A 26,244-nucleotide genomic window follows, 5' to 3' on the forward strand; every position below is an offset into this window, starting at 1 on the left:
AAGTCACCACACAGTGCTCCATCAGCCCCCAGGCAATGACAGGCTGCATATTTTACCTATTTCTGTCAGTATATTGTATTCTTATGAATATATTTGTGTGTATGTGTAGAAAGAGAGAGAAATTATTTGGTTTTACTGAAGTAGATCTGTAGGTTTTGACACTCAGCTTTGCTGATCAGCTCATATGAGTCCAGCGAAGCAGAGGAGCCTGTTCATCTCTATGGAACTATTCAATGTCCGGGGAGGACAGTCTCAGACACTACAGTTCAGTTGAATGCAACAGTCCACAGGTTAGCACGCAGCATCTATGTATTGTGTCGACTGAAGTTAGGATGCTAACCAGCTAGCCTCGGCCTGTCCCATATTGTAATACTAGCCTTTACCTCAATAGGCAGTAGTGAGTCATTGAAGCCTCCTGTCTGCCTGTAGTCCAACATGAGAGGAGGAAGACATAGTAACCGCAAGTAGGCTATAAACCTGTGTTGCAGCTGTCCTCTCTCTGCAACAATTCCTCCACTCTTACCTCACGCTCAGCTATTGATGCTGCTGTTCGAGCTGCTCTCTCTCTTGTGTTCCTCAACCTCTCATGGCTTGTCCTCTGCTCCTGCCACCCCTACATCCTCCTGTCTCTCTGACTGGGCAGTCTGGGTGTGAAAATTTTAAGTTAAACCTATGTGGAAAACATTATTCCCCATTCCATGCAGGTATGGCGATATGTCAACACCTGCCCTATGCTGAGGTTAGATTTATTCCAGCTAACACCTTAGTACACTACAGTATGTGACTCAAGTGATTATTCATACACACGCACATGAAAACAGCCACATGCACCTGTGCATCAGCCATAAACCAGCATGTGATAGTCAGCAGGACCTGCTGTAATCTTTGCTCATCACAGTGAAAAACCCTGTCAGTACACGAGGTTAAAACCCAGCTGAGTGTACATGTACTGTATCTGGTCCAAAACCGAAATACTCTTTCACATTCGATGGAGAGACTGGTGCCACTGTGAGTCCTTTGGAATTGGATTTTATTTTATGTTGTTGCAGTATTAATCATGAAGCACAAGTAGCATCTGAAATAAATAACCTGCTAACTTTCCCCAGTAGTAAGTGATATCTAGAAACACCTGAGATCGCTTTATTTTTTAAAGCGATCTCAGGTGCCCCTGGTTCACGTGTAATTCATGTAAATGTAAACTGAAAAGCAGCAAGGCCAAGATGAGAAAATATTCAAATACTGTGATAAGTTTTGTTAGCTAATATTCATAGTATTTTATTAGATACTTTAGGTGTAACATACTGTACTAACCTCAATGGCGACACATTACAAAACACATATTATAGCCAAGATTGTTTTCTTTCAGCCTTCCAACCTGTCCTGCTCCTGCTTGAATTTTTTTGATTAGATTTGTGAACCAGCAAAATTGAAACTTTTTCATTTCCTTTAACTTATCTTTAACAAATGTACTGAAATCCTTTGAAAATGAGTGGGTGTGTGGTGAAGCTTTTCCTTTTCCCATTCAAGGGTCAGAGAGTGTTATAAATTGTTCCAGCTTGTTAAGCCCCTTGGGGCAAAATTGTGATTTGCTATATTCGGCTTTGTAAATAAAATTTGATAAATGAAAGATGCTGGTTTCTGTGTAAATAAAAGTCATCATCCACTTCAGAGTTAGTTTTTCATTTGTAAGCTTAGTCTGCACAGACAAGTTTTACTGAGCAGGTGTGTTCTTTGCCGGTCACACCCCAGTTTACTGCCAAGAATTTTTCACTGAACCGGGACAAGTAGAATGGTATTAGTCATGAACTAACTGGCTTAGATATACTTCTTTTATTGTAACCCTATCACCGCGCTGTATTACGATTAAATTTTTTAAAACGTCGTCTCCATTGAACCTCTGTCTTTTGTCCTTCTTTCCTTGTATCTGTCAAAGTCAGGACCAGTTAGTGTCACAGCAGCGTATGTAGTTATCTTGATCTCTGCTGGGCTGAAGTCAGTCATGTGAGATATGTAATAATGCTACATATCGGAAACATATTATAACTGTAACGTAGAGGTGTAGATTGACTTCATGTTGATTTTGTTGCCGTATTTTATTTATAGAAGTTTTTGTCCCACTGCATTATAGTCAGGACACAGGGACCTTATCACCTCAGCTAAATAATTTACAGTGGAAACCTTGGTGGTATTTATTGTAGGGCTGATGTATTGCATGAAATAGGTACAGGTACAGTATTTTTCAGCTTACGCAGTATATATTTACTTGTCTGCAGTTGTTAGACATCACATTCAAAGTTGAAAGTTGGGAGAAATGTTCTTTTCAACAAACCAAATTGTTGTTCATGGTAGTTAGACATCATGAACATGTCTATATGAGCTCTGCATGTTCTCTCTCATGTTGCCAAGAATAGCTCTTGTCAAGCTCTCTGTGGATAATTCAGGAGAGCAGAATGAAGTTGTTTCTTGGATAAATGAATGAAGGAATGCATGAGGTGAACAATGCACCACTCCTCAAATCTCTTCCCCTTTCCCATTCTGACTCTGTGTTGATGCAGCGCAGTGAAGCTGCACCCCTTAGACATATCCATACAAATTATTATTATAGAGAGCAGAGACACAGATTGGCTATAATCACAGCTGAAAATCTGATACAAAATGAAATAATCAGACTATGAATATTTATTAGAAGCAAAAACAAAAACCCAGTTGTTTGAGAAAAGAGGAAAAGAGGAATTTGAATGAACATCTTTACATGTCTCTTGTCACAGCCTACAGTCAAATTTACAAAGAAAGAGGGGTTTCAGATATACTCAGAATTAGGTCTCAGTAAAACTGTGTGCACTCAGAGCATGCAAGACTGACTGCGAGTCAAATAACCTTCAGTAAATGGCTTTGGCTAGAGGGACAAAAACTATCTTTATGCCTGGTGACAAACACAAACACAAGGGTTTGTTTCAGATTATACTAATGAAATGATTACCTACAATAATTTACTTACTGTATATATGGGGCAATGTTTTGCTCAGGTTATATTATACATAGAATTGAGAAAGTACACACCAGTTAGTTTGATTTATTCTTGAAATCTGTGTAGAGTCAGTGCTGGAGGAAGGATCCAGATAATTTACCTATGGAAAAGCAGGCATGTTATACTGTAAAAAAATAATACTGTGAACAATATAAGTAGGTTAACTTATTAGAACTTTACTTGAGCCAAATGTTCATTTATTATATGCAACACTGTACAGTGTAGGCTGATTAAAGTGATGATTACAAATACTTGGGTTTCAGAGCACTAGCTTTAGTGCACAAAATTGTTACATTAAATTCTTGTCCACAAAAAAAAAACCCCAGAAAAAAAAAACATTTAAATCCTTTCTGGACTCTGGACGTCTCTGCTTTGCAGCACTGACTTCTTCACCGTTGGGTGGGCGGAAGATTGTTCAGCTAGCCAGTGGAGTTAGCTGCTTTCAAACCTTTTATTTCATGGATGGCAGAGCTTTGGCACTTAACCTACTTGAGGTGCAGTTGGCCCTTCTCTGTTCTATAAATGGTTTTCACACAGTCTGCTGAAATTCGCAGATAATGCTGTTAGCATTTCTCACCTGTTTAATTTGCATGTCAATGACTAGAGTTAGAAGTACCAGACTACTAAATAGGCACTCATTATCACAATACCTTTATTTGTCAGTTTTTTTGTTTTGTTTTGTTTTGTGAAGGGGTATTTGAAAAATTGTTTGCATCTTCATTTTTTTCGGTATATTTTACGCTTAAATTGATTTCAGTGTGTCTGGGGAATCACCGAGGTATAACACAACTCATCAAAGCAGACCGGGGTTCAGTCCCCTGCAGCTATGCCTCTGGCTGGGTGCTTTAATGAACTCATTCTGCAGCGCAGGTGGAAACTGGCAAAGGATCATGTTCTGGCCACCACTGCTGGTCATCTGTGGTCCTCTCTCAGCTCTAATGCTGTTTTTTAATTTTAATACATAATGCAGTTCTATTCTGAGTATGAGTGGGACGAGCTGTTTTGAAGGATGGTGTCAAATATATCATTAATGAAGAGCATATTTAGTTAACATAGATGACATTCAGGCCTAATCACTGGTCTCCTCGTTTTAGAGAAACAATAATATCCAAACTAACACTATTTATTCTGTCTCACTTATCCAAATCCCATTATTCAAATTATATTCAGAAATTCTCTGAAAGCCTGTACTATAATTTTCTCCCTCTTCATCTGATTTACTGTGACTTCCTCTCTTGTAGTCTCGGGAGCCTCTGGCGCTGTGTGACCTGAAAGCCGAAGTATCCCCCAGGATCTCGGCTGAGGACTTAATTGACCTCTGTGAGCTGTCATTGGCCGGACCCACCAAGCGGACCAAAGCTGGCAAGCCCAAAATCATTGCTGTCGACATCCGCAGTGTAGAGGAGTATCCTTACTATTTCTGTGCCGCTATGAAGTATTACCTGTCAGTTCCTCACCTCTTTCAGCAGTTCTCTTAACAGTGATGATATTTTAACACATAAAGATATTGCTCAAGTCAGTTTCACAGATATTCAGCAAACCTGTTTCAACTTGAAGGTTGTTCTCATGACTTTTTAAGTGTCAGGCTTGTGAATACAAACTTCAACCTAATGGGTAGTGTACGTGTAAACAGTTGTTTCCCATGACAAAGAACTCGTTTGGGTTGAACTTTTCTACCCCGCTGAAATTTACCCAGATGTGAGGAAAAAAGGCAAACGGGACTGGGAATTGCGTGGGTATGGTTGCAAATATTAACCATGGTGGTCGGTATGACTAGCTGGCTAAAAGCAGCACTCAGCAAAATTGGAATTTAAACAGCTTCTTATCAAACATAAATGTCATAAATGTCTGTCACTGTCCTTGCACTCTCTGCAGCCAAAGCAGCACCACTCTTTTGTTTACTGCTTATGGTCAAATAACAAGAAAATAAACAAACAGATTTTCTGAATGAGAGGTCAGTGTCTCAGACTGGCTGCACACTGGAGAGCTGACTCCAGCTGACTGAACGTTGTGTGAAGCAAAAGAGGCAGGGTCAATTCTCTTGCCAGTGAATGGCAAATCCGGTGTGACCGCACACTGGGGGGATGTTTGGCTGCAGTAAGGACATAGTACAGACAACAAAAAGGAACTGAATACAAGTCTACAGTGTACAAAGTGTTTGGTGGAACAATAGGTGTGTGTGCAAATCTCCTGCACATCAATATTTTGTCTGGCTGCTTTACAACACTTATAGACACACAATACAATAGACATAATTACCCCATACCATGGCAAGTAAGGGAAATATGAAGACTCGCTAAAAGATCTGAAAAATAAAATTATCTGCAGCAAAAGTGTTAATGGAAATGTACTGACTAACGTGACTAGATAGTTTTTGTGCATTATGATACTTGTGGAAGCAAATCAATTAACGGCTTTATACCATCATCAACCCCTCAGTTTACCTTGTAAATTAATTGGGGTGGGTTGAAGAAACCTTTGCTCTTCAGCTGATTTGCTCTGCATCACATGAATAATAATAGACTTTTTGAAAGAGTCTGTCACTTAATGCTGCACCACTGACAGGTTTAGGTTAAACATTTTGAAGAAACCACCACTCAGCTCTTTTGCACACACAGTTCCTTGTCTCCTGTAATTTCTATCAGCCGAGAAAGTTCTTGAATTTAGGCTCAGTTGAAGCAGTGATCAGTGCTGTCCAGAATTGGCACTGAGCTGATTCTATCTACGGCCGTCTTATTGAATCCAGGACGAGTAGAGTTAAATCAAGCGTGACCTGACCACACCGCCACAGTCCTGAGAAAATGATGTGATCTGCCAAATGAGCAGTTAATGATCTTTTTTTGTATTTTATTATAGTCTCATTGAATTCAGTTATAATAATAAGGCATCAAATCTGACTCATCATTGTGATATTGTCCCACATTACCTTCAGATTGTTACTGCTAAGGCTTTTCTTAAATTTCATTTCTCTTCTGTCAAAACAATTTATAAATGTTGTATTCATGTACCTTTCAAAGAAGTATAACAAAAGTATTTTGTTCAGTCTAGGCTGAGAAATGAAATGAAAGGTGCTTACTAATTTTATGAATGTAGAATCAAACACAGTCAGCTGATAAAGACACAAAACAGCTGTCTTTTTCCATTATTAACTATATGTTTTGATTGATTCCAATCCACCAGCGCACCACTGAATTTATGCATGTTGTGTTTGCATCATCTGTGCATGTTTGCATGCCTGTGCCATACCTATGCTGGTCTGATGTATGAAACTTTGTGGAGGCAGATGATCTGCTCCAGTTATGTGCCACCAGATCTGGCAAAATTCAGTTAGGCCCTTCATATGCACCCAGGCTGCCCCACCACGTCCTGCAGTCTGAGAAGCAGTAGAGATTAGCCTGTGAAAAGTAAAATGCATTCTTCTGGCCATGACTTTCTTTTTATATAATGTTTGATTTCTTTTTCTTTTTTTTCATGACAGAATTCTTTAGTCTGGTTATTATTTTAACACTCAGCTAATAGATTGTAGCCAACATTACTTAAACATTTGTGTAGCGAAACAGAACAATACTTGAGTATATCAAGTGCAGAGTCTCTTTGGGACCACTGGGTAAAGAGTATGTGTCAGTGTGTGTGTGTGTGTGTGTGTGTGTGTGTGTGTGTGTGTGTGTGTGTGTGTGTGTGTGTGTGTGTGTGTGTGTGTGTGTGTGTGTGTGTGTGTGTGTGTGTGTGTGTGTGTATATGCTTGCCTTCCAAAGAAAACCATGTATCTCCAGAGATAGTAATTTTGAATTTGTTTTTTTAGGCAGCTGAAGGATGAAATGTTCTTTTGTGTGGGTGCCTGAGAAAATTCTCCTGCTTCTTAAGCTAAATAACCAATTCAAAAACCCACTTGGCTAAAATTTTAGCTAAAATGATCAAACAGTGGAAAATAAGGCGTTTCTCAAGGCTCATGAAAAGTCAGTGTTTTGGAGATGCATGCGACAAAATGAATGGGTCAATATGCATACACACACAGTAATGCAGGTCTCCCATACAAATAAATTACTTTGTAGTTTCCCTAGATTAAAAAAAAAATAAAATTTCTACTGCTTGCCACATTTAGTATCCTCTTTATCCATCTTTTTTTTGTGGGTCTGCACAAACTTGCCATATTGTATAAAGAAATTAATTTTGCTGTTGAAGATGGACAGTTTCTGTTTATTAATTGTAGTATTGTGACCCAGAAAGTTCTGCTTGTTAAAAAATGCAGAGCACCAGAACTAGTGAGCCTCACCCTCCAGATCATCAGTGGAATGGTAATTGTGTAAGAGGTTAAAGAGCCATTAATCAATACGGATTAGTTAGGATTTTCAAATGGCAGTTCTTCTTGCCAAATTCCTACATGATAGACAGAGGCCCCCTTAGGCAACCTCACATGGACAAAAGGGATTTGACCACTTTCATAGGATTTGGCAACCCTTGTTCACCTTTGTTGCGATCTTAGGCAAAGCTCTGTTGTGGGTGTCTGCGGCCGCAAAAAGTGGCTTAAATTTAAGACCTTTGTGGGGGAAATCACGGCAATCTAGAATTAGCTGTCTAGGTGCCTGGTGGATATTCTTTTGTAAAACAATTGGGAGGTTCCTCTTTTAATTCCAAGGCTAAATATCGCAGAATAGGACTTTTCAACTAGTGGATTATACTGTACACTGCATTATGTAACCTACCTGCCTGACTCTTTATGTTCTTGTGGTAACTGGTATGTTTTAGTGAACATATGTAGCAATGTGAACGAGAAAGAAGCTGAGCACCACCTGTCTTAAAATATATATATCCAGAGTTATTATTTAATTATATACGAGTCTGGGGTTGTTCACTGTCCTTGTGCTGATACTCACTCTTCTTTTCCTGCCAATCTCTCACTAAAAACCAGTCCTCTACTTTTTCTTCCCCTTTTTCTTCTCTTTTCTCCTGCTCGCTCCCTTATTATATCTCCTACATCTTTTATCCTTCTTTCTCCTTCTGTCCCTTCAGTTGCCAGAGCTATTTTTCCCACACTGCTATCTTGAAGCTTGTCTTACATGCTTTTTGTATTGAAAGTTTGTCTGATAAGCAGTTTAACAAGCACTCTAATTAGGGTATCATTGAACTGACATGATATAGTGTCCTATTGTCTATTGTATCCATGCTGTTCAAGGGTATTATGATTCCCATGAAATTTAAGGTGTAACTGTATGAAAAAAAGCAAAGTATGTTGGTGGGCATGCTCCTTAACAAGACGGCCTCCAGCTTCAGCAGAGGCCATATTTCTGGCAGCATCAACATTCCCTTCAGCACAGCTTTCAGCCCTGACGGTGAGCTGGTGCAGTGTCCTGCAACAGGAGTCCTCCAGAACTACAGAGGACGTGTCATTGTGGTCATCAGCCACGCCATGAAGAGTGCTGCTATGGTGAGAAAGCAGCCGCACAGATGTACACAGATACACCGTTGCACATTACATCAGCATATACATCATTTTGTTCCCTGATATAAATACATATGAGTGAGCACACAGCACCGTAATATTTAACTGGTCTGAAACTATGCCTTAGTTTGCTGGTTGTTACAGGTTTAGGGTGTGGGGATTCTGGTAAATTCTGAATGTTTGAGCCACTCAGGTTTCTTTAGTATCTCCTTCCAAAAAGGCAATACCAAGGAACACTCCCACAGAAAATGTAGGAATGTGCCAACTTCCTTGTTAATTTTGCAAAATTTAACTTGGGTTAAGCCCATTTCATACAAGTTCAGGGTTGTAGAATATCTATGTACATTTTTTAAATTGCATACTTTGTAGCCCAACCTACATTTGAGATGATATCGTGCCATAAATCTTCCCTAGTGGTTGCATTGATCTCAGGGTTTCAGTAATTCGAGTCTGAGAATTTCTTTTTCTCCTCATAATAAGTTGAGTTTATTGGTCTGATGTATAGTACCATAAAAACCTGTATTTTTGCCTCTTTTCTTTTTCTAGAAGACACTAGGACATTAGCCAAGGCTGAAACTGTGTTTTACATAAATCATTGTCTTTGACATTTCAGTGCACAAAAATAACTTTGCTCGCTTCAGCGTAACAGAACAGAGAACTACAGTATATTGATCATTATAAATTCCCCTCTTGTGCTGTCTTTGGAATAAATTAGCCAAAATTAAATTTAAAAACTCAGCAGTGATATTGCTTCAGGCCACATCCCAATTTAGAAAAGATGTCCTCCTTCCATATGTTGGAAAGTAAAAGACAAAAATAAGTAGCTCTCCTTAATTGAGGAGAGAATCCTGTGCCTTTTTTTAGGAAGCAGCAGCAACATCTCACTGCCTGGTTGCAAGAGCTCCAAAATATAATTATTACAGAGTAAGGGAAGAATTAATCTGCAGAGAGACGAGAGTATTTATGACGTTGTTTGTAAACTGTTTATGACCCATGTGCAATCAACACGTGGTTATAGTCTAACACAAATTGTGGCTTTTGTGCCTCTGATATTTTGCGCAGTAATCATGTGCTTCAAGCTTAAGTCCAGAATCAGTGTTGTTCCACAAACATCAGTATAATGATTGTTCATTATCATCATCACACAGACATCAAGAATGACAATTAATCATCATCATCATTATCACACAGGCATTAAGTATGATGACTGTTCATCATTCTTATGATAGGATCAACTGAAATTTGTAATTGGGACTTTTTAACGTGTGTTTTTTAAGGTGTTTTGCAAAACTTCATACACCCCCCTCCTTCCCCCACACACACCCCACCCTGACTAACCCCACATTTGAAATTCCACATTTCAGTTTTATGATAAACCATAGTAATTTATCAGACCTTTCAGTCGTGGAGGTCATGAAATTAAAGGTCAATAAAAGGGCTCAATTGTGCTTAAATGTCATTCACATCTCTGTGCACCACACCAGTGGCATTGTCATTAGCTCTGGGGCAAAACAATGAGTTCACTCAATGTGTGGTCAGGTTTTACCGTAAACCTTTAACATTTAAAGCCCATTGGCATTCAGAAGTAAGGTAGATTCTTCATGCTCCCTTTTATGTGAACATTTCAGCTAATTGAATCTTAAAAACTGTACTCCAAAACAACCATTAATGCAGACGGACAAAACGGGTTTTGTTTTGTTTTGTTGCTTTGTGAAGACACATAAATGAAATGAAATGAAGTGAAATGAAATGAATGAATGAATGAGAATGTATTTGCATGAAAGTTCATTGTGGGGAATTGTCGTTTTTTTTTTTTTTTTTTGTTACTTTATTTCCTGTGTTTATAATTCAGAGGTGTACCTGAGTGGGGACTGAAGAATTGGCTCTTTGCCCAGCTCTTTAAAAGCAAAATAGTTCACTCGTTAATAAAAGGCAAGATTCATATACTCATCTAATAATACTGCTACTATCTGGGCCCCATAGACCACCTTTATCTTTAGACCCTTTAAGATGTAGCCTCTTAGTGTTTTCTCACATCACTTTACTAAACAAACATGCAAAGGTTCCATTTAGGTTTGTGTATTTATAACTGAAATCATGTTATAGGCCCTACACACCCATGGTAAACCCACACAGGTGATTTCACCTGTTTTGGTTCATTTGACCTCTTTTCAGGACAGCGTGAGTGTGTTTGCGTGTTTGACTGACATTTCCATGTGTGACTCCCCTGCTCACTGTGTTGCACCTTACAGAGCGGGACAAAGCCTATGTCCAGACTATGATTATTGTTTGTTTGCTATCATCTGGACAACAGAAATTTTTGCAAAGCAATTACATATTATGACCATATCAAGATATGATTCCACTGATAGAATTGAATTGTTGCTCAGACATAAAAGCATTTGTTATTTTTTTTATCCTAAAGTTTAATTCATCAAGATATTCATCTCAGAGGAAATCCCATCTCTTGATTTGGCACTGCGTTGCACAACTGAAGTTCATTCTTCAGTCAGTTTAAGGTTTTGTAATAACCATTCTCTGTGATGAAATCTTGCAGTTAGATGCAGGGATTTCACCATCTGATTTCCTCACATTGCTGTTGCCGGAACCACAATTAATGTCACCATCAATTTGTGAGAACACAGAGGGGCTTACAAAGCTCAAATGAGAAGCCACAATAAAAGGGAAGTCTGTTCAGTCTAACACTACTGTATACCCCTACAGCAGCTGGTAGTATGACAGACAGTATCAGAGAGGTGTTGAATTAATTTTATGGTGACTGTTTAATCAGTCGGAGGAATTAGTGGTGTTATTGGCCTGCAGTTCATTGTGAAGGAGGGAAGCATTGGAAGGTGTATCTACAGTAATAGCAGATGGACAAAATATTAGATGTGCCCAATACACAAAATATTTTTATAGGTAGCACTAATATTGAGTCGGGAGTTATTTCATCAACAGTGAGTGCACAAAAGATGAGTGTTATGCCCTCAAGCAGAGAAAGCAGGTCTCCGCATTACCTCGAGGCATGTTCAGTCCAGACAAGTGCTTTTTCTTTTATGCAAAATCCTTTGTTCGCTCTTTAATTCTCACTTTATTCTCTCAAAGTTACACTCCTATGTCCTATGTCTGTGCTGACATCCTTGACGCATTGCACAACTCATTGCACACATAATACTTCAACGTGTTTCCTGATTGCTGAAGGGTGGTTATTGTGTAATAATGTTATCTCTCATGTAAAGCAACTGCAGTAGTTCACAAATTCACATATAATTTTGGAATCGTGTGACGTAATGAGTGGCCTATTTGCAACTCCCAGAGGGTGGGAAATAAATGCCTTTCTCTCTTCTTAATCTCTTCCCAGTTTGCATCACATCTGGTCAAGGTAAATTTCCCACGGGTTTGTATCTTGGATGGAGGGATCAACAAGCTGAAGCCCACTGGACTGCTTACTGTCCCCTCTCCTCAGATCTGACCCCATTCCACAGCTTCACATTAACCAAAGGGATGAGTGGAAGGATTGTCTATTGCATTTTGAACTGATACTGAAGCGAAGAGGGGAAAAAAAAAGTGTCCTCATTGTATTTTTACTTTTTTTTAACACATTGTAATTAAACTGTGGTACAAAATGACAAACTGCATTGAAATAAGTAAAATAATCCTTGTCTCTCTCTCTCTCCCTACCAGGATCTTTCATGTGTGTGTGTGTGTGTTTTGTTTTCTTTCACAACAAGAATGAATGAATCAGTTTTTTTTTCTGGAGCAACTGCTGTGTGTTGTAGTAGCTTTGCACTGATAAACTGAGCTGCCAGTGTCCAGTACAAATATCTTGATGCATGTCAGTCTGTCTGTTCTGAGCCAGTTGATCTGTATTAAATAGTCATGTGAGAAACAATAAAAATAACCCAGTGATTTTAGCATTTAGTGATTTCACTTGAATTTGCTTTTACCTTGTTTACAATTCACACGACTATCTCTGAATTCTGCTGTATGTACTTATCTTGCTATGGAAATGGCTTTTTATCATGTTACAGTTGTTTATAATAAAACTCTGACGAATCTGGATAAACTGTGCAGGCGAAAGTGTTGATGTTTTAGCACTCAATCACAGCTAATACTTTTGCTGACTCTGATGGTCTCTTGTTTAATAGTGGAAATCTGGTTCAGGTGTATTAAATGAACTTGTGCTGCCCTAAGATGTTGTGATCACCCCCTTGTGGTTTTTCATGTACAGTAATTGTTCATACATGTCCTACATTCCATCTCCTGAATTAACTATTGGTACTGACTGGAAACTCCCACTACACTGAATGTATAAAACGACAAATCAGTGGTGATTTCAAAAAAGGAACTTCTTGATCTTGTTAACTGAGGTAAGAGAGATTCTTTTTGAAATGATTGAAGTCAGCAACAATTGGACTGCAAAAGCTCAATAAGAAAAGGAAAATTTAATATTGTTATTGTAACTTTTTCCAGTGCCCTTTTCACTGTGATACAAGTATTTTAAAGGTTTTGTGAACTGAGGTTCATCTAGTGACAGTTAACCTAATCAGCGCTGAGAAGACCTGTCACTGTTATTCTTTCCCTACCAGGATTTTTCAACTTTCTGGAGTGAAAATGGTGAATTATCAAGTGAGAGTTTCCACTGCCAAACTTGCTGGTGCCACCACTTTTAACAATGTCTTCATTAAGCTGGTGGGCACAGATGGGGAGAGCAAACGGCAGTGGCTCCTGAGCTTGAAAGGGGCTTCATCCTTTGTCCAAGGAACAGTAAGTTTGCAATATCACCCTCTTTGTATAGTACAGTGTATAGTGCACTTGCACAGCCTTGTCTGTATGAGATCGCAGGCACATTTAACACCAGTTTAGAAAAGCTGATGTAGTCAGTGTGTGTTTCACCCACTCTAACTCATATGTGCAGCAACAAGGCCACAAAGATAACCAAAGTAACCAAAAATCTCCATAACAAGCAACATCAATATTGGCATTATGGGCTGGGCCACGTTGCATGGTTTATTTTTCTCCACCCTTCTACATTCAGTAATTGTATGCTAATTATTTTGCATCGCAACAGCTCAGTTCTTTGTTATCAAAACCACTTTATCTCTATTCCTCACATTCCCGCAGGAATCGAGCTTTACTGTGTCCTGCCCTACCTCTCTTGGAAAACTGGTTCTAATAGAGGTAGACAAAAAGCGTCTCCCGCTCTTCCCAGAAGACTCTTGGTTCCCTGCCAAGGTGGAAGTGAAATCCCCTGAGGGAGAAACCTACCACTTTCCCATCTACCGCTGGATCACTGACTCCGAGGTGCACCGCTTCAGAGAGGGAACAGGTTTGTGGAAATTTGCTTGTTTGACATCCTGTATGCTGGTCACTGACCACAGAAAACATAAAACACAAAAGAAAGACAGCATCTGCAAGCTAGACTGTAAGGAGACTAGAGCAAATTCATGCCAACATACTGTATATATCAATTTTAAAGCTTGTTGTGGTTCTTTTTTTCTTTTAAGCTGTAAAAGTCTTTGAAGACAACCACCATCTTGGCAAGTACAGCAGACAGCAGGAACTGAAGGAGCGAGCGGAAGACTATCGGTGAGAGATCAGAGTTTGTGCAAACGTTTGCCTTATTATACCCCAAAGCTAACATGCATCCAAACCTCCTCCACCTTTAGTTGGATATATTCATGATATACGATGACAAATTAACCACTGTATGACACTGTTACAGCTGCCAAGGTTTATTAAAATACATTACACTGTAATGTACGTTACAAAATTGTGAAACTCAATACACAAATATTATGCTCGCATGAATTAAAACTGCAGATACACTGGTATCTAGACTGTTCAAAGTTACTCACGACTTTGCTCCTCTTTGTTTTTCCCAGCTGGAGTGTGTATGCAGAGGGAATACCCCACTGCATAAAAGTAGAAAACCCTCTTTCACTGCCTTGTGAGGTCCGGTTCTCCTTCACCAAGACTACTGAGTTCCTCTTCACTGCATCAACTGGGTAAAGTCCTCAGACTCAGTTAGATATGTATTTATTTATCTGTTAACATACCTGCTTAACATTACTTACTATACTATACTTAAGGCATCAAAATAAAGCTGCTCTGTTTTTCTATTTTCTAGGTTGACAGAGCTGAAACTGAAGGGGCTGGCTGATTGCAAGAAGAAGTGGACTGATATTGATGCTATCAATCGGGTGTTCTGCTGCAAACGGACTGACATATCAGGTACTGTGCTATCATGATTTCATGGTTAAGCTAATAACAGACAGAGAGCAAGATTGTCTCACCCAAAATTTGAAACTCGGTAAAGTTCAGCTCTGTTCTTTTTCCAGACTACGTCCAAGAGCACTGGAAAGAGGATGCTTTCTTCGGCTACCAGTATCTAAATGGTGTCAACCCCATGTTGATCAGACGTTGCACAGTCCTACCTGATAACTTTCCTGTCACTGATGACATGGTCTTCATCCATGGTCAGGGTAGCCTGTCAGATGAAATGAAGGTGATTGTCTCACACTGACTCACTTTGCAAATGTAATCTCCACACTGTATGTATGTCATACAAATAATTTCTTATCTATCCTCGCCAAATTTTCAAACAGAAAGGCAACATATTCCTGTGTGACTACAAAGGTTTTGATGGACTGCAAGCAAACACCATCAACGGGAAGAAGCAGTACTTGATGGCTCCCCTTGTCCTGCTCCACAAAACACCTGATCGTAAGATGATGCCAATTGCTATTCAGGTGAGATTAGCACTCAAACATCACTGATTTTAAAGCTGTGAATTAGAGTATTGGTTAAGGCGGCTATCATTCAAAGGTAAGATGCAGGTTCCGTTGTGACAGGAAGCATCTACTTTGTCTTCAAGCTAGACACTGGATTCTTTGCAAGTAGCAGCTACTGTGGCTGGACTGAATTAACCATGTCCCACTGTCTTATCCTGCAGCTGGGGCAGACTCCAGCAGAGGACAATCCCATCTTTTTTCCTACTGATTCTGAGTACGACTGGTTGATGGCCAAGATTTTTGTGAGAAGTGCCGATTTCAATGAGCATCAACTCAACGTTCACCTGCTGCGCACTCACCTGCTGGCTGAGGTTTTTGCAGTGTCACTGTTGCGCAACATGCCCATGGTGCATCCACTGTACAAGGTAACTGCATGGGACAGTACTGGACTTACTGTACTTAAAGATTTTCTACTTGCTAATTTTTTGATGAACATTAGTGTTTTAGTATTTATATGTTTGCAAGTACTTTCCACTGCTAAATGGTATAGAGACATCAAAATTTGTGACTTTGTTAACAAGCAATAACAGAGTTCCCCCTTTCCCTCAGCTCCTCATTCCTCACACCCGCTACACTCTGCAGATCAACTACTTAGCTCGACTTCTTCTAATATCTGAGACAGGAGTTTTCACACAGGTAAGAAAAGACCACCAAGCCTAGTAGACCATTACCTACACAATGTTTTTTTGTTTTCTTTTTTTAACATCATGAGTACTGTTAGTCTTTCACTGTGTTCCTTTCATAATTCACTGCTCCGTAGTTTGCATCCTCTGGTGGAGAGGCCATGATGACAATCCTGAAGAAATCACTGTCCTCAATGACCTACACCTCCCTCTGTGTACCAGATGACATCGCTGAGCGTGGACTGGAGGCTGTGCCGAACTTCTACTACAGGGATGATGGACTCCAACTTTGGGATATCGTCGACAGGTATTATTTCCAATTTACATGCTGCATTATATTTATAAAGTATAAAGATTAACACCTTGTTAGGGTTAGTCAGAATTTATTTAGAGGCCTCGAATTACACTAAAGTGACAAAACATGAGAGATTCACACAGGATTTGATTTCCTTTTCCACTTGCAAAAACAGTTGTTAAACATAACTAGTGCAGTTGTTTGCTAGAAACCAAGCACAAACAACTGAGTCACATGCTTACTTCAGCTGATGGTAATGAGGACAGGACAGATTAGCTGGCCAGCACAAAGGCATAACATCAACACATCTGTGTTGATGCGATTGCTCAAGCAGAGTACCAATCCTCACAGGAAAGCAACCTGAAAATACAAATGTAGGATTAGAGGGTGAATTTTATTCCATTATTATTCCACCCCCAAATTGTGTTAAATGGTGAAGGATGCCTGTTTAGGCCATCTGACTCCACAACAAGAGCCCTCTGCTATTTCATGACCAACCTTTTGAAACAACAATGACTTTTTCTGTGGAGTGAGGGTTTGATTTTGCCGTTACTAATCATTAGTGACCTAAGTATCTGGCTGTGCTCACATAATTTACATTTGACTGCCGCTATATTAGCCAGTGTACTGTAACTTGAGTCAAGCAATTTACTGTACAGAAAATGGCAATATTTGGGATATAATACATATTGTTTATGCAAGGACAATTTGCAGTCCAAGTAAGTGACCAACAAAGTTAGGCAGGTGAGTTCCTGATATAGGCAAACAAGAGACCCCAACTTCTTCCCTCTCTATTAGCTAGCTTTTGTTCACTTATTTGACTCAGCTGAGTTTCTCATAATTTCCTTCTCGTCAATAATCTAAATGTATCTACCACTAACCTGTAACATTTAAGCTCCACCCCTTCCATTGCCTTCTTCTTTCCTCTTTTCTGACAGTTTCTTTGCATCAATTCTTTCAGTTAACCCCGTCACTACCAGTTAGCCAGTTAATGCAATCTCCTCTGAACGGTTTATGTTGAAAGATATTTTATGTTGTGTAGCAATCATCGTCACCAGAGGCTCTGCTGGATGTTTTGGGGCCCGACAGCTCATTAGGTCCCTGAAACACCCAGCTCCCAGTTGATTAAGTATACCTAGCTAAAACTAATGTAGTCCTTTGTGAAGGTTATAATGTTTAAGAAAAGTATTGTTTCAACTTAATGACCATTTTTGAGGCTGTCATTTGTGGTGCTCTGAAATTTCATTGTTAAACAGAGATATGTTTCTAATATTTACAGTGGTCAACTTTCACTGATGTACACTGAATAAACTTGAGGTACCATGGTTAGGAGACTATGATGCCAGCCATGACTTGCAATGTCCCCTGTTTTATTACCTTTATTCCATTATTCTCTCATTTCTTGTCATCTGTTCCCTATTGCTTTTTAATAAAGTAAATCGGGTGGAAAAAAAATGCAGAATTTTTTTTTTTTACATTTTATTTAGATTATTTAATCCCGGAGTCTTTCCCTCACTGTGAAGTTGCCAGGACACACGAGATTCCAGGAAGTCACTGCCACTGTTTATTAATAAATAGTTGCAGCATGTAATATCCTGTAAAACCACAACTTAGCATTTTTACATTTCTGCTTGTGTATGGCTTTTACAAAAGTGATACAGTGTGTAAATTATTATAATTTGAAGGTGCTGGTGGGTACATATTTGAACTCTGAAGCAAGCCAGGTTGGCTGTTTCCCCCTGCATCCAGTCATCATGCTAAGCTAAGCGACTCCAGTGGTATCAATCTTCTTATCTAACTCTGGGCAAAAAAAAGCAAATTATATTTCCCAGAATGTCAAACTATTCCTTTAAAGTTGCACTAAGGTGCCAAAAAAGAACATTCTCTATCATACTAAAGGGACGGCCACTAAATTATCTCACAAAAGAGCCTCTTACTAACACAGTGTGTATAAAAAAATGTATAATTCATGTAGTATTGTGTTTAACATTACTCTCCCATATTTCTCAAAGGTTTGTGAGTGGAATACTCAGGTACTACTACAAGAATGATGTTGAGGTCCAGCAAGACTCTGAGCTGCAGAAGTGGATTTTGGACATTTTTGAACATGGATTCCTTTCTCAAGTGTCCACGGGTGGGGCTTAAAAAAAAAAAAGGACGATAAATGGTGTTTTATGTGCATATTAAGGCACAATTACATAATCACAAATCAATCATAAATCAGACTTTGATTTAGTCTTCTAAATGAGATGACTGCCTCTTTTAGTGACACAGTGTATGCTCTGTAATTCTCAGGAATTCCACAGAGATTTACCACCGTGGATGAGCTGATCAAGTTTGTCACCATGGTGATCTTCACTTGCGCATGCCAGCACTCGGCTGTGAACTCTGGACAGGTGATGATCAGTTATAATTGTGTTTTTTCTGTGGAAAGGGTTGATGAGGCCTTGCTGTTTTTTGATTTTGAGGACAGCTTTTAACATTTAGGCTAAGAGTCTGCAGCCATCAGGTCTGTGAGGCTGTGCTTAGACACATTGGTCCTCTGAACTAACTACTAGAAATGCTAACATGCTCACAATGACAATGCAGATTTTTATTGGAACATTTTAGCACAAAACACAAAGTACAGCTGAGGCTGATGACAATGCCCTTAGGTTTGCAGGTATTTGGCCATAAACCAAAAAGATAGAACAAACAAAAATTTTGATCTGCTGATGGCACCAGCGGAAAAGTCAGGAGATCAACAAAGTGATTGCAGTTCATCCAAATATGAAAGTCTAAATCAAATTTAATGGCAATCCAGCAGAAAATCATGGAGACATTTCTCTCAAAACCACAAATGTCAACCTCACTGTGGTGCTAGAAGCAAAGTCTTCAAAGGATTCACGAAAGTCTTTAGGATTCATCCTCAGGGCACCATTAATGTCTGTACAGCACCAGAAGGACATCTCTAGAGCCGAGCTACTAACGCAACTGAAAACATGCTGCTTTTAAAAACACTTTTGTTTAGCTGTAACATAATAATTTCATCAGAAACTCAACAGCATGATCATAGTGTTACTGTATGCCTCAAGAAGTCATTTGTTTATTGTAGTATGACTATGGCGGCTGGATGCCCAACACTCCCATCTCCCTACAACTCCCTCCACCAACCACAAAGGGGACAACAAGTGAGGACACAATGCTGGCGACATTCCCTGATGTCAACACAACAGTTCAGGGCATGTCCACCATGTGGCTTCTCAGCAAGCGGTCTTCTGACTTTGTAAGTACCCAAGACTTAATGAAAATTTTCATAAATCATAACATTACATAGATGTTAGTGAAAAAAAAATAACTTAAATAAATGTGTCACTGATCTACAGGTCCCATTTGGCCAGTACCCAGAAGACCATTTCAGTGAGGAGATTCCCCTCGAGCTGATAAAGGTTTTTCAGGGAGAACTTGAAGTGTTAAGTACAGCCATCAAAGTCAGAAACAGGAATCTGGAAGTCCCATACACATACCTGGATCCAATGGAGGTAGAAAATAGTGTTGCCATTTGAATATCAGAAGGTGTGACCACCTCAGCTGTCGGCAAAATTCATCTTTACATTAACAAAAGGGACCTGGGGAAGAACTGTATGTACTGTCTTTAACTGATCCTATAGTGGAAAAAAACGATTGTGTGTGATCATTGCATGCTAACCTGTGACTTAAGATAAGCATACGGTCATCCACATATTTCACATCTTAACTCTTCTTATTTTACTACTAGACAATACAGGGCAGTCTTTTTTTTGTCTTTTAAGAAGATGTGTGTTTATTGAACAAAATGTGACAGTTTGCCATTGTTTGACATCACTGGATTATTGTTTTATTACTTACTTACTTACTTATTATTACTTTGTTGTCTTGACACAGAACTTAATCATTTAATGAACCAGTTAGTTTTCCTGGAACAACTAATACAGTGTGTGCTTGTACTCTATGTCAGTCGAGAAGTTTCCGTGCTCTGATGAAATTGAGCCACACTCTGATTTGTGTTTGATCCAGTTTTATTCTGAACCACTTAATCTACATTATTATTCAATATATTTTGTGAGAAAGAATGAAAACTATTTCATGAGTATTATTTTGCTGTTTTATTGTTTTAATTTTCTTAAAATGTTACTGAAAAAATAAACTTTCATTCAAGCTTTTGTCAATGGTCTTTATGTGCTATACTGTCAGTATAGTCTACTGTAAACTGTGGCCAACTTTCAGAGTAGGTGGTTAAGTCTATATATTGATGTGTGTTAAAGAGAGAGAGAGGATCGATTTTATCAAAGGAGAAAGGATCTTCTGAGCCTCACAAACATTATGTAAGAAGATGTAAGAGGAATAATAAAGTGACACTATCTCACCTCATTATTGTTATTATCATGGCTGTGTTGATGACAGTAATTGCTATACTTTGTACAGTTCTCTGTTGCGCAACCTGTGTTTTCTGTACAAGTGTTTGTTGCAGTTACCTCCCACCACCCAGGTTAGTGTGTGTAGGTGGCACAGCCCAAATTAAGTATTTATATAAACATATTAAATTAATGTCGATCTGCATTTTGTAAAAACAAAGATAGCAGGTGCTACTGGCAATTATATCTGTAGATGTAGAGAGATGTAGTAGACTCCTGACTCCCTGGCCTGCAAAATGCATTACATTAAATAGTGTTAGATGGTTCTTCATTGGCTTGATTTATTTATTTGTATTATTATTATTAGGTGTTTTTTTTCACCAAGTTTTAACAAAGATACCCACAACGGAGTATTCGATGTACATACTGAGACATTTCAGACAGACAATCATCTTAATAGCAATCTGACAAAAAAAACATTGTTTCCACTGCCATATTTGCAAATAGTGTAATTATATAGTTGCGCAAAATCATTCAACTTTCTTTTCTTTGTTATCAAAAGAAAGCACTGCTTGATATTTTTATGTCTTAATTCAAGAATGAATATGTTTCTCTCTTTTTCTGCAATAGTTATATAGTGACCTGACAGTTCAGGTCAACATACACTTGGGGATTTTTTTACATTTTACATTTACATTTGCATTTTATTGTAAAGACTTTGTAGACTTGACTTATAATATTTACATCATTGTCGCCATCTTTCATCACAGCTGGAAATACATTACAATATCTTAAATGAGCTTTGCATAATACACAGTATTGTTTAGTTTTAGGGTCAAGTGTATGTGTAAAAGGAAATGCTCTTTTTTTTTGAAGAGTATCAAAGTATGTATGGTAAGAAGGTTAGTGATTGACAGCTGGCATTTGGACTAAAATCCTCTAGTCTGTGTTAAGATTGTTAAGGACAATGTGCAACCATTCATTACTGGTTGCACATTGTCCTCACTGAAACTAACTGAAACACCTTCTCTTTGTCTGTTTGTAGGAGTCTAAATATTTTGTGTCCTGCTCGACCTCCCTTAGAAAACTGGTGCTGACTGAGGTTGACAAAAATCCTCTCCCACTGTTCCCAGAGGACTCTTGGTTCCCCTGCAAGGTTAAAGTGAAGTCCCCAGAGGGAGACACTTACGACTTTCTCATCTACCATCGGATCGCTGGCAGCGAGGTTCGCTTGTTTAGAGAAGGGACAGGCTTTGGAAACTGCATTGGGCTACTATGGTACGTTGTATTGTTTACACAAATACAAATTTAAGAAAGCAGATTATGACTCAGTCCAGTTTTTTTTTTTTTTTTATCAGTTGTAAGAATCTTCGATGACAATCATCATCTTGGTAAGTACAGTAGAGAGAATTAGCTGTCCACTCCAGAACCCAAACCCGTGAACCCTTGATACTGATTGATAAAGTTAGTGACACATAAGCCTTTGCTTTCTGTAATTTATGGCTAATTTTTATCTTAACCTTATTACAAGATCATTTACAATTTGTAAGAATATATAGTGTTTTAGACTGCACTTGTGCTATAATTTAAAATTGCCTTCACCAGTCTGTTCTATTCATCCCTGCTGGGATGTGTATAAAGAGGGACTACTTCACTGCATGAGGGCTGAAAACCCTCCTTCTCTGCCTTGTGAGGTCTGCCTCTCCTAAAGCAAGACTGCTTAATTTCTCTAGACTGCATCTGCGGGGTGAGGTCCTCAAGTCTTATCAGACAGTAGTTTTTGAAATCCCAAGCATTAGGTCTCTTAACTGAACCTGCCCAGTCAAGAAACAATGTTGTGCAAATATGTATATATATTTTTTGTGAATCAAATTTTAATTCTCCATGTTTTGATTACCTAGGCTGACAGAGCAGCGACTGAAGGGGCTGTTGGACTGCAAGAACTGGACCGTAAATAATAAATTTCTATAACTGAAAAACATGTAGTTACTATGTTCAGTTTATGTTCAGATTAACATGCAGGTGGTAAAACTCAACTTTAATTCCAGACTATGTTCAGCAACACTGGAGGGAAGATGCGTTTTTTTTGGCTACCAGTTTCTGATGTCTATCTCAACTTGATGTGATGTTGTACAGCTCTGCCCACGAATTTCCCAGTAACTGATGACATGGTGTTCCATGGTAGGAGCTGCTTACCTGAAGAAATGTGGGTATGTTTCTGCAGTATGCTCGCTGAATTAATGATTTAGCTGACTCCAAACAGCTCAACTCCACTGTCAGTCATATAACAACACTGCAGTGCCTTTGTATGGACAGACAGTAAAACTGCAATGAAGTATTGGAGCAAGGAAATGCACAATGCATTTTTAAAAAAATATGATTTGGGATTAAATATAAGGGGAAAATCAGGGTTTAGATTATTAGAAAGACTCTTCTTTATTTATCATCATCACCAAAATGCACACAAGCAATGCTCAAAAGAAAGGCAAAGCATTTGGATGCAGTCAAACCATCAAGTGGAAAGCGCAACACTCATTGGTTCCCCTTGTCCTGCTCCACAAAACACCTGATGCTATGTTGATGCCAACTGCTATTCAGGTGAGACATATTTACACAATACTTGAGCTGAACAGCACATCCATTATGATATTCAGTAGAAGCCAGTTGATTTGCTACTAGATAAAGTGTGTTTGTTTGTTGGACAAAGGGCATTAGATTTATGGCCTCATGTGAAATGTTTTGACATTAAACTTTTCTTTATAGCACCACCATGTGGACTCCATCAGTAACATGCAGTCAATGACCTTTATAGAGCAGTCTACTTATCATATTATGTTTTATATGATATGATGCTCCTGGGTATCTGCTATTTAATAGGTAAAACTCTGTCCAACTCTGTCATTGTTGCAGTGTGTAGTGAGTTTTGTAGTGTTCCCTGTGTATGGATTTAGACACAGACATGCTTAGTCTCCCTCACAAAAAAAAGTGTAGTGGTAGTTGGTTCAAAGCTGAATGAGTCATTAAAATTAAAGTGAAACATTTAGTCTGACTCACAGCTTACATACACAGTTATTTCCAAACATAGCAGCTTTATTGTTACCAGTTTAAAAAAAACAACTGCTATATGACAACTTTTGTTCGTCTGATTGATGAATGAACGCCCCTTTCTCCCCAGCATTGTAATCATGAATGTATAGAACAAAAGAAAAAACAAACAAACAGGAGACTGTAATGGCAGATGTTCATTATAAGGGTCTTGACTGGGCCCATGGAGGAATCTTTTAAGGCTTGAACAGCCAAGTCAGCCAGTTAAGCATGGGCCAAGACTTAGTGAGATACTGCCTTTTGAAGTCCTTCATGCCAAATGTTCCAGACAAATTTTAAAATGCATTCCTAGACGAATACTGAAAGGTTCATGACTTTCCAGCAGTGGCTCAACATCTCACATAATTGGTCGTCTTTTTCAACTTAATTTCTTGCTTTTGATTCTCCAAAAATGTCTTGCAAAAAAAAAAAAAAAAAGGACAAACTACTACTACTACTACTACTGCCTGAAGAGGTGATGAGAGGACATTAGTCTGTGTCTCAGCCTTTATTCAGTGCAGTTTTAATGATTATGTTCAGTGAATCAATCATCAATATTTTCTTTCGCTGCAGCTGAAGCAGATTCCAGCAGTTGACAATCAGGTCTTTTCTCCTACTGTACGACTGGTTGATGGCCAAGATTTTTGAGAGAGGTGCAGATTTCAGCGAGCATCAACTCAATGTTCACCTGCTGCACACTCACCTGCTCACTCAGGTTTTTTTCAGTGTCGCCGCTGCACAACATGTCCATGGAGCAGCCACTGTACACGGTACATACATACAGTAAGTGCATCTAGTCTAGCATTTCTCACACAGGCTAAATGTGCCACATCAACTACATTTGCATATATCAAAGGATGGAATTTTTTACACAGGTTGGATGTTACCAACATATTAATATGTTTCACAGCCAATGAGATGTAAAGTGTCTAAATATCTTCCATAACTGTTTCTTTTACATATTTGACTGTTCCCTATTTTGCAGCCTCACATGGAGAGGCTGTGCTCATAATCCTGCAGAGATCACTCTCCTCAATGACCTACAGCTCCCTCTGAGCACCAGACGACATTGCTGAGCACGAACTGGACTGGTGGCTGTGCCAAGTTTCTACTACAGGGATGATGGACTAATGCTTTATATCATCCGCAGGCACTATAGGCACTTTCCCCAGCTTAGCTATGGCTGTAGAGACGCTGGTTATACGCACTGGGAGCACTTTTTGGAAGCATCTTTGGACAAAATACTGCAAAATGATTGTAATATACAGCTTCACAATTGGCCAAATCACAATTCAGTATCTTGTTTTATAAGATAATGGTTGTTTCACCTGTATACAATGGCTATACAAGAGGATGTATACATTTAAGATGCTGCGAATTGGAAAAAAAGAAACATATAGCTGAATCAAAATCTTCCAGTGGTGTTCTTGCTGCCTAATTCTGTGGTAAATAACAACTACATTAGACTTGACTTCATATGTAATTTATTTCCTCTTGTGAAAAAGTAATGTCATAAATACAGAAAATCCTCTCATACCTATACTGTTAAAAATATTACTGCCATATGTCCTTATACCTAACAATAATGCTAATGTCTTGGTTTGGTTCATATCTGTCCCCCTGTGTCAACTAGTGTGACAAAGTCTTCTCAATGCCTGGGAAGTGATGTGTTTTACACAGAGCACAGAAGTGAACTGTGCCAAGTTCTGTGGGCTGTTTTGAAATGTAGTAGGCAGACAGCTCTGCAGGGACTGGTTTATCTGCCTTCACCTTTTCAGAAGAACAGAATGTTTGGAAAATCTTTAAGTGAAAAAATGGAAGCGATAAGCAGCACAACAAATAAGCTTACTTTACAAAATAGAAAGAACGAAAAGAGGCAGTGGAAACAGTGGTTTGTTTTTTAATAAGCGTAATATTACTCTAACCCCAGCACCCAGGAGCCTAGAGACTATGTTGGGTTTGTTTGGTGGGATTGTTTACAAGGCTTCCTTCATGTTATCCCTCATGTATTTCATGCTGATATGCTGTATTGCTGCAGCAGGGAGCATCTCTGAGACTGTATGCCAAGTTAAACTGTATTGCCAGTTTCATTTTCTATGTGACATGAGTGTTCCTGAAGGATGTCAAAGTAATAATATAACACTGTAGAAAGAGCCTAACAATATATGGAGTGCCCCTGAATGGACTGCAGTGTAGCAGCCTAAATCCTGATAAGAGTTTGTCCCGATGTTGTTGTTTAAAAAAACTAATTTAAAAAAAGTTTTTACCTCTCTCAAAGGTTTGTGAAGGGAGTGTTTGGCCACTACTTCAAGAGTGATGCTGAAATTTGCCAAGACTCTGAACTACAGAAGTGGATTCAGAGCATTTTGAGCATGGATTCCTTTCCCAGACATGCACAGGTGTGCTTAAAGACAAGCTGACATTTATTATTCAGAAGCCTTCTTCTTTTTTTATACATCATACATCTTTCATACATGATACCTAAGATATATTTTTTAATCTTTGTTAGTGACTAGCAGTATGACTGTGGAGTTTGGATGCCCAACACTCCCTGCAGAGTCCTCACAGCAATCCTTTCCCTTTGTAAGCGTTCAAAACTTTATATAA

At 38.8% G+C, this 26,244-nt stretch overlaps 2 protein-coding genes and 1 pseudogene across 2 annotated transcripts in view; all 3 read left to right on the top strand.

The window, feature by feature from the left end:
• The window catches only part of tbck (TBC1 domain containing kinase), a 39,125-nt gene extending 26,474 nt beyond the window's left edge, over positions 1-12,651 (top strand). The window contains exons 24-26 of the mRNA XM_041036971.1: positions 4,270-4,433; positions 8,294-8,453; positions 11,830-12,651. Of these exons, the coding sequence (XP_040892905.1) occupies positions 4,270-4,433; positions 8,294-8,453; positions 11,830-11,940 (435 nt within the window). The 3' untranslated portion in view covers positions 11,941-12,651. The remainder of the gene's footprint in view (positions 1-4,269; positions 4,434-8,293; positions 8,454-11,829) is intronic.
• An 84-nt stretch (positions 12,652-12,735) lies between these two features.
• Positions 12,736-20,564, top strand: LOC121180879 (polyunsaturated fatty acid lipoxygenase ALOX15B-like). The gene is made up of 15 exons (XM_041036558.1): positions 12,736-12,838; positions 13,058-13,235; positions 13,593-13,797; positions 13,976-14,057; positions 14,354-14,476; positions 14,599-14,702; positions 14,810-14,976; positions 15,077-15,220; positions 15,424-15,627; positions 15,812-15,898; positions 16,023-16,192; positions 18,193-18,314; positions 18,476-18,576; positions 19,275-19,445; positions 19,546-20,564. The coding sequence occupies exons 2-15, from the start codon at positions 13,083-13,085 to the stop codon at positions 19,723-19,725; spliced, it is 2,013 nt and encodes a 670-aa protein (XP_040892492.1). The 5' UTR covers positions 12,736-12,838; positions 13,058-13,082; the 3' UTR covers positions 19,726-20,564.
• A 2,446-nt stretch (positions 20,565-23,010) lies between these two features.
• Positions 23,011-24,649, top strand: LOC121180032 (annotated as a pseudogene).
• Positions 24,650-26,244: the final 1,595 nt, after the last annotated feature.

The sequence above is a fragment of the Toxotes jaculatrix genome, chromosome 4 (assembly GCF_017976425.1).
Source record: "Toxotes jaculatrix isolate fToxJac2 chromosome 4, fToxJac2.pri, whole genome shotgun sequence".
NCBI classification, from domain to species: Eukaryota; Metazoa; Chordata; class Actinopteri; family Toxotidae; genus Toxotes; species Toxotes jaculatrix.

Coding starts and splice junctions, on each gene's coding strand:
- LOC121180879 (XM_041036558.1), top strand. CDS start 13,083: ATGGTGAATTATCAAGTGAGAGTTTCCACTGCCAAACTTGCTGGTGCC. Junction 14,058..14,353: donor GAGCGAGCGGAAGACTATCG/GTGAGAGATCAG, acceptor TGTTTTTCCCAG/CTGGAGTGTGTATGCAGAGG. Junction 14,977..15,076: donor GCCTGTCAGATGAAATGAAG/GTGATTGTCTCA, acceptor ATTTTCAAACAG/AAAGGCAACATATTCCTGTG.